Here is a 12,366-nt window from a genome sequence, read left to right as displayed (position 1 = left end):
CAAGCAGCTTCTTGAAGGATCCTGTCAGCTTCAGCAACATTACTGGGGAGTTGGTTCAATGAGGTCGCGGTGAAAAATCAGATTTTGAAATGTTATGCTAGATGCCCCACTGTTTAGATTTAAACAGAACACATTCACTGTAAAAGTCCATGGTGCTAAAATACAAACAGATGTAACCACTCCTAACATCCTTCGGATGAGACGTAAAACCGAGGTCCTGTTGGAAGTGACTCTGCAGCAGCAGTTGTGATGCATAGTTCACCCCCTAGTCTCTGTAAGTCACTCTGGATAAAAGCTTCTGCTAAATGACTAAATAATAATAATAATAATAATAATAATAATAATAATAATAATAATAATAATAATAATAATAATAAAAAAAAAACTGGAGGCAGCAGCTGTTAACTCACAAACAAGCATCTCAGGCAGGGGAAGGAAAGAGATTTTGGGGGTCTCTGTCACCTTGTACAAGGCGCTCAAACCCGACAGCGTGTCGAGAAAAATACAGTTTCACTTCGCAATTAAAATGAAAAACACACACACACACACACACACAAACAACAAACGCAAATGGTAAGCCTATTTATAACCACAGATGGATGTATTTTTAAACGTGATTAAATGAAAATAGCCCAAGATTTCCTTTGAAAGTGCAGAGAGTGTGACGCTGTGACTGGATAATAACAGCATCTGGAGGTCTGCAGATAGGGGCTGACTCCTGTAACCAGCAATGACGTCACTGACTGATGCACAAGTCGTGTTTCTCCATGGTCCGCAGTTCAGTGTTCCCCTGTTGCAGCAGAAAATCAATTATACATCCCTTATCCCAAACGATCTTCAATGACAATGCACACATTGGTACTAAGGCACAAAGATAAATGGTTGCTACAATACTGTGTGGGGCTGTGTGGTCCAGTGGTTAAAGAAAAGGGCTTGTAACCAGGAGGTCCCTGGTTTAAATCCCATCTCAACCACTGACTCATTGTGTGACCCTGAGCAAGTCACTTAACCTCCTTGTGCTCCGTCTTACGGGTGAGATGTAGTTGTAAGTGACTCTGCAGCTGATGCATAGTTCACACACCCTAGTCTCTGTAAGTCGCCTTGGATAAAGGTGTCTGCTAAATAAACAAATAATAATAATAATAATAATAATAATAATAATAATAATAATAATACAATGAGACTGCCATTGGTAGAATGGTATTATCACAGTTGACTTTCATTGTAATGTATTCTGGTGCAATGTTACAGGATCACCGTTCAGAATCTGTTGTGTTGCCATTATTGGATATGGCCAAAGGGAACAGCGCCCCCTATCCATGCTCTGCAGCACCGGATACTTTTCTCTCTTTTCGAGAATGTAATTCCAAGCGACTTATTTATTACTTTTTCTGAAATCTGACATTTGAAGCGAGCGCTTTGGTGATGCCTGTACTCGTAAATCGCCTTTAAGAAGTATTTTCTTTTTAAATCTAGAGGTGTTAAAAGGAATTCATTCATGAATGAGCTGGTTTCAAAACAAGAAAAGCTGTCCTTCCCTCACCTTTACAACTGAGTACCAATCAATGACAATTAACTTCCACACTGAGCTGTTTTAAAAGCCGACCGGCAGCGAGTTTTCCTCTCATCCGGGGGGCGCAGACGTTTTTACTGCAGTAACAAGGTCTTTCCTTGTTTTGAAATCCATGCATTGACGAATGGACTTATTCAGCACCCGAAGATACATACTTCTTAAAAAGGCAAGTACGAGTGGGAGTGGCAGCATGCTCTAAATTTGAAGCTTGGTTTGGCTGCTGGAAAAACACAGCGTTGAAAAGCATGCTACTGAGCCCAATTGCCATGCATGAATGCGTACCGTAGGAAACTTTTACAAGAGACTGCAGAAAGGATCCCTCACCCACAGTTCAGCTTGGATTGCTTCACAAATTATCAGTACCCTGTGAGGTGACAAGCGTCAAGTTAGCAGTGCAGAAGGCAGCTGACTGCCATTTGCAGCCAGGGCTGATTGACAGTATTGAGACTGTGCAGGGGGCTGTTCTGCAACAGTTCTTTTTTGCACATCAATGCCATGGAATGTATGTCAGCATACACGTGGGTGAAACTGTGAAGAAGTAGCACTTTTTTTCTTTGACAGTTAAAAATAAGGGTGGGGGAAGGAGATTTAAATGGGTGCACACTGCATAGATTACGTAAACGGATTCATCAATGGTGGATTGGGTGCAGAAACAGGATCTGTTTTAATGATCATTCTTTTACTGTTGTTAATCCTGCACTACAATCAGAATTGTATTAGGTGAGTGACAACACAGGTTTATAAATTTAGGGTGACACTATTAAGACCAGTCTCTGTCCAGGGCATTGAAATAAGATCCAAAATGGAAACTTACCTATATGGTAACTGTATCCTGGGAGACAGTCGGCATGGTTTTAGGAAAGGGAGATCGTGTTTAACTAACCTGCTTGATTTTGAGGATGCAACATCGACAATGGATAATTGCAAAGCATACGACATGGTTTATTTAGATTTCCAGAAGGCTTTGGACAAAGTCCTGCATAAAAGATTAATTCTCAAACTGAACTCAGTAGGGATTCAAGGAAATGCATGCACATGGATTAGGGAGTGGTTAGCATGTAGAAAACAGAAAGTACTGATTAGAGGAGAAACCTCAAAATGGAGCGAGGTAACCAGTGGAGTACCACAGGGATCAGTATTAGGTCCTCTGCTATTCCTAATCTACATTAATGATTTAGATTCTGGTATAGTAAGCAAACTTGTTAAATTTGTAGACAACACAAAAATAGGAGTAGTGGCAAACACTGTTGCAGCAGCAAAGGTCATTCAAAATGATCTAGACAGCATTCAGAACTGGGCAGACACATGGCAAATTACATTTAATAGAGAAAAGTGTAAGGGACTGCACGCAGGCAATCAATATTTGCATTATAAATATCATATGGGAGATACTGAAATCGAAGAAGGAATCTAGATAAAAGACCTAGGAGTTTATGTTGACTCAGAAATGTCTTCATCTAGACAATGTGGGGAAGCTATAAAAAAGTCCAACAAAATGCTTGGATATATAGTGAAAAGTATTGAATTTAAATCAAGGGAAGTAATGTTAAAACTTTTCAATGCTTTAGTAGGACCTCATCTAGAATACTGTGTTCAGTTCTGGTCACCTTGTTACAAAAAGGATATTGCTGCTCTAGAAAGAGTGCAAAGAAGAGCAACCAGAATTATCCCAGGTTTAAAAGGCATGTTGTATGCAGACAGGCTAAAATAATTGAATCTGTTCAGTCTTGAACAAAGAAGACTATGCGGTGATCTGATTCAAGCATTCAAAATTCTTAAAGGTATTGACATTGTTGACCCAGGGGACTTTTTCGACCTGAAAAAAAGAAACAAGGACCAGGTGTCACAAATGGAGATTAGATAAAGGGGCATTCAGAACAGAAAATAAGAGGCACTTTTTTTACAGAGAATTGTGAGGGCCTGGAACCAACTCCCAAGTAATGTTGTTGAAGCTGAGACCCTGGGATCCTTCAAGAAGCTGCTTGATGAGATTCTGGGATCAATAAGCTACTAACAACCAAACAGCAAGATGGGCCGAATGGCCTCCTCTCGTTTGCAACCTTTCTTATGTTCTTAAACATCAGTTCACACACTGACTGCAGAATGGGGGAAGACTTTGAACTGACTCAAAATAAACTCACACTCTCAGTTCAAAAGCAAGTGCAGATGCAAAAGCAGTGCTACATTATGAAGAACGTCTTTAAAATTGCATTTTTTATTTGACAGATCATTTAAAAATAAAAACTGGGGGGTCAACTTCCAATTATGTAACCGTTGAAAACTGAGTCACTTCCAAGAAACCAGTAAGACTGTTCTGCTTTTCACAGGCTCTTGTGGTTTTGCTTTTCAAAAACAGCAGTTTTTTTTTTTATCTGTTTCATCGAGAGACGTTCGCGTGCCCAAGTTCTGCTATGATTTGACTAGGTCTGGCTGTGTTACAGTGCTTCAAATGCACATTGCAGTTTCCATGTGTCATCTTACTATAAAACCGCTCCAGGTATGAATGTGCTAACTTTGTGTTAGCTGTGCAAAAAATGGGCGTAAAATGTCCTGAACTCACACTTTCTGAGTCAAACCTAAAGACTGAACAATAAGATCATAGGAAATACACTACTGCGTTAAGCAGGAGAAGAGGCTATTCTGAATGGCTAATTCTACTTAGAGTCAGTGTAACATGGCAAAGGGATCAGAAACAAATGTTTTCAGCTTTGGCCTCCATTGTTTGCCTTTATGACCAAAATTACTGATTTGTGATCACCAGTCACAGTTTTAATTGATTTAAAAAATCATTTAATTCAGGACATTTCACAAAACCCTAACCCTAAAGCACATGTCTTATAAAGAATAACGAGGTAAGGTAAAGCCTATCAATAAACATGGCAGGGTGGTAAATGTATAGTAAAACGCAGGGTAAAACTGGTAAACAGCATGCAAAGATTTTTAGAAGGGCGCAGCTGGTGATCTGTGGTATGGTTAAAAAGACAAGATGGGGCTGTTGTTTGAAACGAATTCAAAGTGTGCAGAACAAAAGCAATGGTAACCAAAAGGGTATCCTGCAAAACCCACAACTTAAAAAGAGTTGACAAGCTGACCTTTAAAACCTCCTTAGCTTTCTTCAAGGCCTGTTCCATACCGGAACTAAACCAGCAGCAGAGAAGTGAAGCCAAAAAAAAAACAAAAATTAAAACCATATATGCAGACAATGTAAACAGAGTACAAAAGAATAAGCAAATCACATTTGATAACATAGAGCAGCCTTGATGCTACATTAAAAATGAAATCCAAACACACTGCATTGCTACATGTGCGTTCATTTACAAAGCAAGGCAAGAATAATGATAGAAGACAATGTATAACATGTATTTTGTTGTAAAATTATTTATACAGTGCTGCAATACCTGCACATATTGAGTATATATATAACAATTATTGTCTTTTTGCAATACTTCTTGCTGAGTTATTAAATAAAGCTCAAAAATTGGTTCAATTCACTGTTTATTAACATGGAACTTATTTAAGACTTTTTGAAAGAAAAAAAAGGGTAAAACGTTGAATATCTAGTTACCGAAATCGTAATGTGCTTCTGATCTAGCAGGGGAAGGTTTCTTGCATACAGCATTTCCATTGCAGAATTTTATTTTCGTTCCCCCCCCCCCCCCCCCCCCGACCCAAACCAAATTGTAAATATTTTCCCTTCCTTAAGCCACAGACGACAAAGAAAGAAGAACACAACAAAATAATTTCAAATTGTTCTATGCACGCAAAAAATATGCAACGTTTTGAAAAGGAATGTGTAAAAATAGCAGTTAAACATTTTTTTTTTTGTCCCCATGAAATATTGTTATTCAGTGAGTTCTGTGCACATTAACGAACCCTATAACTGTAACAGAGGTTAGTAATGAGTGTGATGTCACTGCCAAGCTTTATTTGCGGGTGCGTTATTGAGATATAACTTACCGCTAATAGCCATAAAAAGTAATGGGAAGTGCAGTTTATAAAGGTGATTTTTTATTATTTTTTTTAAACGGATTGATCTAATACAGCACATTTCATTAGAGCACAAGGTAGCCTACATGTTAGGCTTCAGCAGAGATAAATTAAACAAAACACATGAACTAGCTGAATGTTACAGAAAAGAAAGCGGTCGGAGGATTGCTTTATATCAAGCAGAAGGTTGAACACATGTATGCACCAATTCTATAATTATGGTTGTTTAGTAGTTACTGTCTGCTGAGATATTTTTGTTCTCTGGTTTTCATCCGGGTCCCTGGTCAGAACAGATGCATTCACAGGGTTAGTGTGACTTGGGCTTGTGGTCTGTTTTCTGAAAAATATGCAATTGGCACCTTTTTTTATGAGAAGAAACCTTGATCTACAGTTCTTCATAATTAACGTTGTGGGTAAAATGCCATTGTTAATAAAAAGGTTGTTTTAAACATCTGAATAAGTATTCAGCAAAGTATTATTTTACACTACTCCAGGGGGGGTGGCCAAAGTTTCCCACTCCTGGTCTTTGTTCCAACCCTGTTCAAAATTGTTTAATTCAACCAATTAAACCTCCATCCAGCCCCTGAAGTAGTTCATTACCTGGTTTAACCTGTTAAACATGGAGTGGAATAGCCCTCCAGGATCGGGATTGGACACCATTGCATTAGTAAAATACTAATACTTTAAACCTGCTCAGTATAAAGATCATCTATCACATGAAAGGCCATTTACAATGACTTTAATAAAGAAGGTATAACACAACTACGATTGAAAGAATACAGTGACTGGATTAAAAAGGCTATGATTGCATGTGTGGGAGGGAGGGGGCTGTGTACTTGAAAAAAAAAAAAAAAAACCTCAAATTGAGTATTTTCTATATGACTCAAACCGTATTGAGTTCTGTAAAAAAAACAAAACAAAAAAAAACCAACATCACAGATCTCGCTTATCTTTACTCAGCATGCTTGCTGCAATTAAAGGGACGAAGGCACTTCTGCTTATGTTAATGCTGTAGTTGAGCAATCAAGGTTAAAGTGGAGGTAGAAAAAAAATAAAAAAAGAATCCATGTACACTAGGCCAGCGTGGGACAGTCCAGGCTTTTCAACTCACACCCCGGTGCATTCTGGGAAGTGTAGTCCTGCTGTGAAAGGTACCCAAGACAGGTAAAAAAAAACCCAAAAAACATACCAGAATGCACTGGGGTGCGAGTTGAAAAGCCTGGACTGTCCCACACTGTCCTAGTGAACATGGAGTCATATGGTAACTCAACCTGCATATTTATTAAGTGTTGCAAAGTGGGTTGCGTTAAGCAAAATTAATAGCAGGCAACCCCCCCCCCCCCCTTACCCAGAAAAAGGCCTAAAGTGCAGCTAAACTGAATCAGTATGCTAGGGAAAGCACGCAGCAGAATTGCACATCAAATCATTCAGTACGGTTACTGTGACATTAACAGACAGGTAAGGTCATTCCAAATATGCCAGCGATGCTTTGGTATGAACACAAACTTAAAAGGCACTTCAAACACAATGAAATACAATGCTTGATAACAATAGCAATCCCTTTCTCTTAAAATGAAACACACTTTTTTTTTTTTACTTCCTGCTGCTAAGTTGGTCTGAAACCAAAGTGGTATGAAACTGAGCTACTGGATTAATAAACCAGCATGAAAAGCAATAACTGTTCATTCAGTGCCCAGCCAGAACAAAAAATAAAAATCCCTGAAAAGGTTTATTACATAACAACACTCTGTGTAACTGAAAGTACAGTTATTTTCTTGTACTTAATTACACATCCTTGTATCTTTCTCTTTTAAGACACCACAGAGCTAACACAGATCTCAGGAATCACAGCAAACACAAGAATACACATTTCAATGATTTGTATTAAAGACACACTTTTTTTTTTTTTTTAAGAAAAATACAAAAGTTAAAAAAATAAATGGAAAGAATCCTCCTTTGTGAGGTTTGAAGTCGGCAGGTTTTAGCAGTTTATGGCAGAATCATGTCCTGTTTAAAATGAACGCAACAGCATTCAATTTAATTATCAGGCAGTTTGATAAACACACACACATATTATATATATATATATATACACACACACACACACACAGCAATGTGCACATGTATTAGAACACCCCATTGCTTCTGTAGTTTTGATTTGTCATGCATATGAAATCAGACCACTGGAAAATTATCAAAATAAGCAAATTAGCGATTGTCGAATTTAATTGATGACTTTAACAGGCCACACGTGCAATTAATTTAAAATAGCTAGAGAAAAGGAACACAGAGCCACACATGATAAAATGTGTGAGACTTTTTAGAAGTTGTTTAAGAGGCCCAATTAAAGCACAAAGCGGTCTGACATTTTCACACACGAGTGCCTGTTGTTTCTATATCACCGATTACTGACTGAAAATTGAAATTCTCACCCCCAGAGGTGTTCATGCAGGTAGGTATATAAAGGATATACATAACACATCTTGAGGTGTTCTTATAAATGTGCACACTGCTGTGTGTAATATATATATATATATATATATATATATATATATATATATATATATATATATATATTTGAAAGGAGATATAAATGCAGTGACACAATAAAAAAAAAAAAAAGCAATGATACTTTACAAAACAAAGACAAGCACGCGTCAAAAAAACTCATTTGTTTATGAAGCGGTGCTCCCCGCGCGCTATGTGCGACGAGAACTCGTATCTGTCCGGGCTCCGGTATCCACACACGTTGCACTCGAAAGGGTCCCTGAAGCCGTGGCAGCCCATGTGGATGGTGAACATGACGTAGTCGAGGAACAGGACGTGGCAGTGCTCGCAACGGAAAGCAGGGACAGCCTCCCCCTCCCCGCCGATCACCCTGAAAACATCGTGGGGTGACAGGGGGGGCCTGCCGGCTTCGAAGGGTCGGGGGGGCAGGTCTTTGAGGTGGTGGTGGGGGTGCGGGTGCGGGTGGAGGTGGGGGTGGGGGTGGTGCAGCCCGTTCCGGGGTCGGGCCAGGAGCATGTGACCCAGGTTGTAGACGCCGTGCCCCTGCCCTCGCTCCTCCTGGGGGTTGCTGTCTGCTTCGGGGGATTCCTGCCCGCTGTTGCTGGGAGACGGGCCCCTGTTGGAAGACTGTCGTTTGACCCGCGGATGCTGGTGGCTCCCGCCCTCGGATTCATGGCCGTTCATGTCGGAGCGGGTGAGGGAGAGGGGGAAGACGCTGCTGATTACAGGGACCATCTCGGGAGGAGGGGGGCCTGTCGGAGGGGTCTGGATCAAGGGTCGCATGCTCTCGGCACCCATGTAGCCCCTGGCCTGCTCCATCATGCCCCTTTGGATCAGCTCGCTCTCCTTGCTGTACATCAGGCTGTTGCTGTAGTTGATGTCTAGGCAGAGACGTTTGTCACCTGTGAGCCAGGAAAAAATGGAAATTAACAACCTTGGCTGAGGAGGAATACACGGTCCTGTACAAGGTTAGATGCGAGCCAGACTTTTCTTTTATCCTTTTTTTTAACGGTTTAAATCAGGCTCGGGTACACAAATACAAAAGGCGAAATGTGTTCAAATTTATAAACCTGTAAGAGGCCTTACCGTAACAGGCCTCAATAAAATGTGTAATAGTGAGTCAGCCAAAGGTGGGTGGTGCACAATGAGCAGCAGTTCACCACAAATACTACAAAGAACAACCTGATCACGTTTTATCTCTCTTTTTTTTATTACAAGGATTGTGGTTCAAAATATTACCATTAGCATCGGATGGTTTCAGGGTTTTTTTTTTTAAATGCTGTGCACATTTCGCTTTGCAGATGTGGTACTGATCTGTTGCTGCTGACACGCAAACCATCGGGCTGTAGGAACCCGTGCGTCTCTGGTTTATTCGGTGCTCAAGGATGAAGTGGAGCAGGGTAGAGAACTCGGGTAAAACCTACCCTGGCAACAATAACAGTCTCATTACTGCAGGCTTTGTGTCAGGATTCCCAAAGCTGTTTACTCGTTATCGACATTAGCATGTGTTTTGTTTTTTTTTTTAGGAAAGGAGAAACACGCCAGTTTAGAAATAGTTACTGGAGCTTGTAGGTAAACTATAATCTGTATTTGTACTATAAATAAAATAAAAAAAATCTGCCAACAACAATTTGGATTTAAAAAGTCTCCTTACGCATTAAGAATACGGCAGGCGGTGTGTCCCCCCCCCCCCCCCCCTCTCTCTCTCTCTCTCGCTCTCTCTCACTCTCTCTCTCACCCTCATGAAATGATTGCTAGATTTGCTTCTTAAGCCACATAGCTGGGACCTGAACAAGTGTTTCAGCTCTATTATTAGATGCCTGCTTGAAAGCGGTGTCTTTTTGGAGAGTAAAGGGCTGTTGCATGCTTTGCTCCTCGAGCACATTGCTGGGGGGAGAGGCAGAGCGAGCAGCACAGACCTCAAGGGAGACCACTTCAAAGGGGCTTCAACTAACGCCTGCCTCCTGCAAAAGTCACCCTGGTCACAATGTAGTCGCGATATCAGCTCCACTGCCAGGTTAGAAAACAGCAGACCATCAATTTCCACTGCACCCAGCGCTTTAATTATAGGTGCGATCAATTGCTTCCTGAGCCTTTGGTACAAAGGCATTTATTAGCGAATTGATGTTTCCGTTTCGATGGCAGGGTTGGCTAGGTGTCAAAAGACAAAGATTGTTTGCAGGGCTACTAAAGTTGTGTAGGGCTGTAGGTTGCAGAGGTTTTCCACAACCTCATCTAGAACTTGAACCTAATGGAATGCCTGTCTGTGTTCTATGAGGGCCTATACCAACCTTTAAAATGTTGAAACATTTGCAAAGCAGCCAATTGATAATCAGGAATTGGTGTTGTACTGTGTGCAAGCCCCACCATCCCCCCCCTCCCCTGAAAATATGGAAGTTTGCAAACTTAACGGGTTGAAACTTTAAATAAATCAACCAACAAATACATGCAAAAACTAATTAAATGGTTATTGAGAATTCAGTACTGGGTAATACAGAATCCGAATGGACTAGGGGACCGAGATAGATAGGGTGGAAAATGATGTTTTAAAAAGACACACTCCATTCTAACTTCTCAAGCTGAAAGGCATCTTAATCAATGCTGGTAAGGAACATGACCAAAAAAAAAAATGAAATGATAAAAAAGATAATAATCTGCGTCGTTGAAAGTATTTTTATTTTCTTGCTTCGCGCATTTAGAACGTTTTGCTCTTTCTGTTTAATCGCTAATCAAACAATAGCTCTCTACTCCACTTTCAAAAAGGAATCACAGAGTTTACAGCACGTTCATTCGTTTCTCTATTTAAGGTCATCTTCATGATGCGTTTTAACACCCACAGAACAAACAGGACCGTGTTTTCTCACTTCAACTGAAAGGAATGGTCTTCAGACCACAAACACTTCACACTAAACTTGGAGCCTGACAATCTCCCATTTGCATTAGCAGAGCCTGTGACTTCTCGCCTCCTTCCGCCCTGCCACTTCTCTGGGGCTCTGAGCTGCACCTTTGGAAATGACACCCTTCTGCAAGCATTGTGCAGAAGCACCCTTTAGAAAAAATAATTGCAGGGTCATTTTTTTCAAATATTGAATTCCTTAATTGTGTATAAATTCTGTATGATTCTACTGTGTATTGTTCCAGCTTAGATCACTGGATGCCACGCTTACTAAGTATCAGTGTAAAATGTGGTTGATTGTGGGGAAGCGAGTTGAGGAAGCATGTTTTAATTGTGCATTGTGGATCGTGCCTCAGACTGATACAGTGGCAGCAAGAAATATTTTAAGGAGACAGGAGCTTAAAAACTACCTGGGGGGAATGCAGCAACAAAGAATTCAATTAACCAAGGAACCCAACTGCAGCTGCTCAGAATTACATTGCAGCGATACCACTGTTCCAATTAAATTAACTTTCAGTTAGACAGCAGATGTTATACAGAGAGAGAGAGAGAGAGAGAGAGAGAGAGAGAGAGAGAGAGAGAGAGAGAGAGAAAGAGAGAGAGAATAGGGAACATTTGAAGAATTGGTTTAAAAAAATCCATCTGCATGCACAGAATGAGAACACATCTGTGCATCTCATTTTCATGTTATTATATAATTTTTTTTACATGAATCAGTTTGATATGAAGGAATGCATTTTAATAGTAATCTGTCATGATCCCCCCCCCCCCCCCCCCCCAACAAAAAAGCACACAAAGATCTATCAGGGACTGTGTAGAGCAGACTGAAAAAAAAAAAGAAAAAAAAAGAAAACTCCTGTTCTTCATGTCAGTTGGTGCCAAGGGTTTTGCGACTCTGTTAAAATGGCTAAAAGTGGTTTTGCAAAAAAACAAAAAACACACACAAGGTTCCTACAGTACGACTCATGCGTAACAGAAAATGATCAGCAGAGAAGCGTTTTCTGCTCTGTGCACACCTTTGACGAGAAGACCCTGTAACTTTACATGTGATACAATCTTACTGATGCAACTGAACTTGCAATGGAGAACTCCATTAGACACAGTAAAAATACAAAAATAATTCAGTTGTTTTTGTAATAGTTCTGCTGTAAAAACAAACCTCTTCCTTGCTCTTATTTTACTTAAGCTTTTCAGGCTTCACGTGATGGCAAAAGTTAAAATCGGACTGTAACTTCTAATGAGAACACATTATTGGAGGTTGCACTCAAGGCTACATCGTATAACATTCACTATTATTATTAATAGTATTACACCACGCACTCGATATATATCATGGTCCAATATAAATCTGTTATATCAAGGGCCGCGATATAGCGAGAGACCCATAGAAAAACAAATAAGC

General features: G+C 40.2%; 2 protein-coding genes across 6 annotated transcripts in view; one reads left to right on the top strand and one right to left on the bottom strand.

Moving 5' to 3' along the window:
- Positions 1-12,366, top strand: part of LOC117434703 (uncharacterized) — a 67,277-nt gene that overhangs the window by 16,893 nt on the left and 38,018 nt on the right. The gene's annotated exons all lie outside the window — the stretch shown is intronic.
- The window catches only part of LOC117435106 (zinc finger protein Aiolos-like), a 33,650-nt gene continuing 29,447 nt past the window's right edge, over positions 8,164-12,366 (bottom strand). For both annotated transcript variants that reach the window (XM_034058053.3, XM_034058054.3), the window contains one exon: positions 8,164-8,970. In XM_034058053.3, the coding sequence (XP_033913944.3) occupies positions 8,228-8,970 (743 nt within the window). In that variant the 3' untranslated portion in view covers positions 8,164-8,227. The remainder of the gene's footprint in view (positions 8,971-12,366) is intronic.

The sequence above is a fragment of the Acipenser ruthenus genome, chromosome 28, assembly GCF_902713425.1.
Source record: "Acipenser ruthenus chromosome 28, fAciRut3.2 maternal haplotype, whole genome shotgun sequence".
Classification (NCBI taxonomy): domain Eukaryota; kingdom Metazoa; phylum Chordata; class Actinopteri; order Acipenseriformes; family Acipenseridae; genus Acipenser; species Acipenser ruthenus.
Note: the sequence above shows the minus strand (reverse complement) of the source record. Positions and strands in the feature narration are given on the sequence as shown.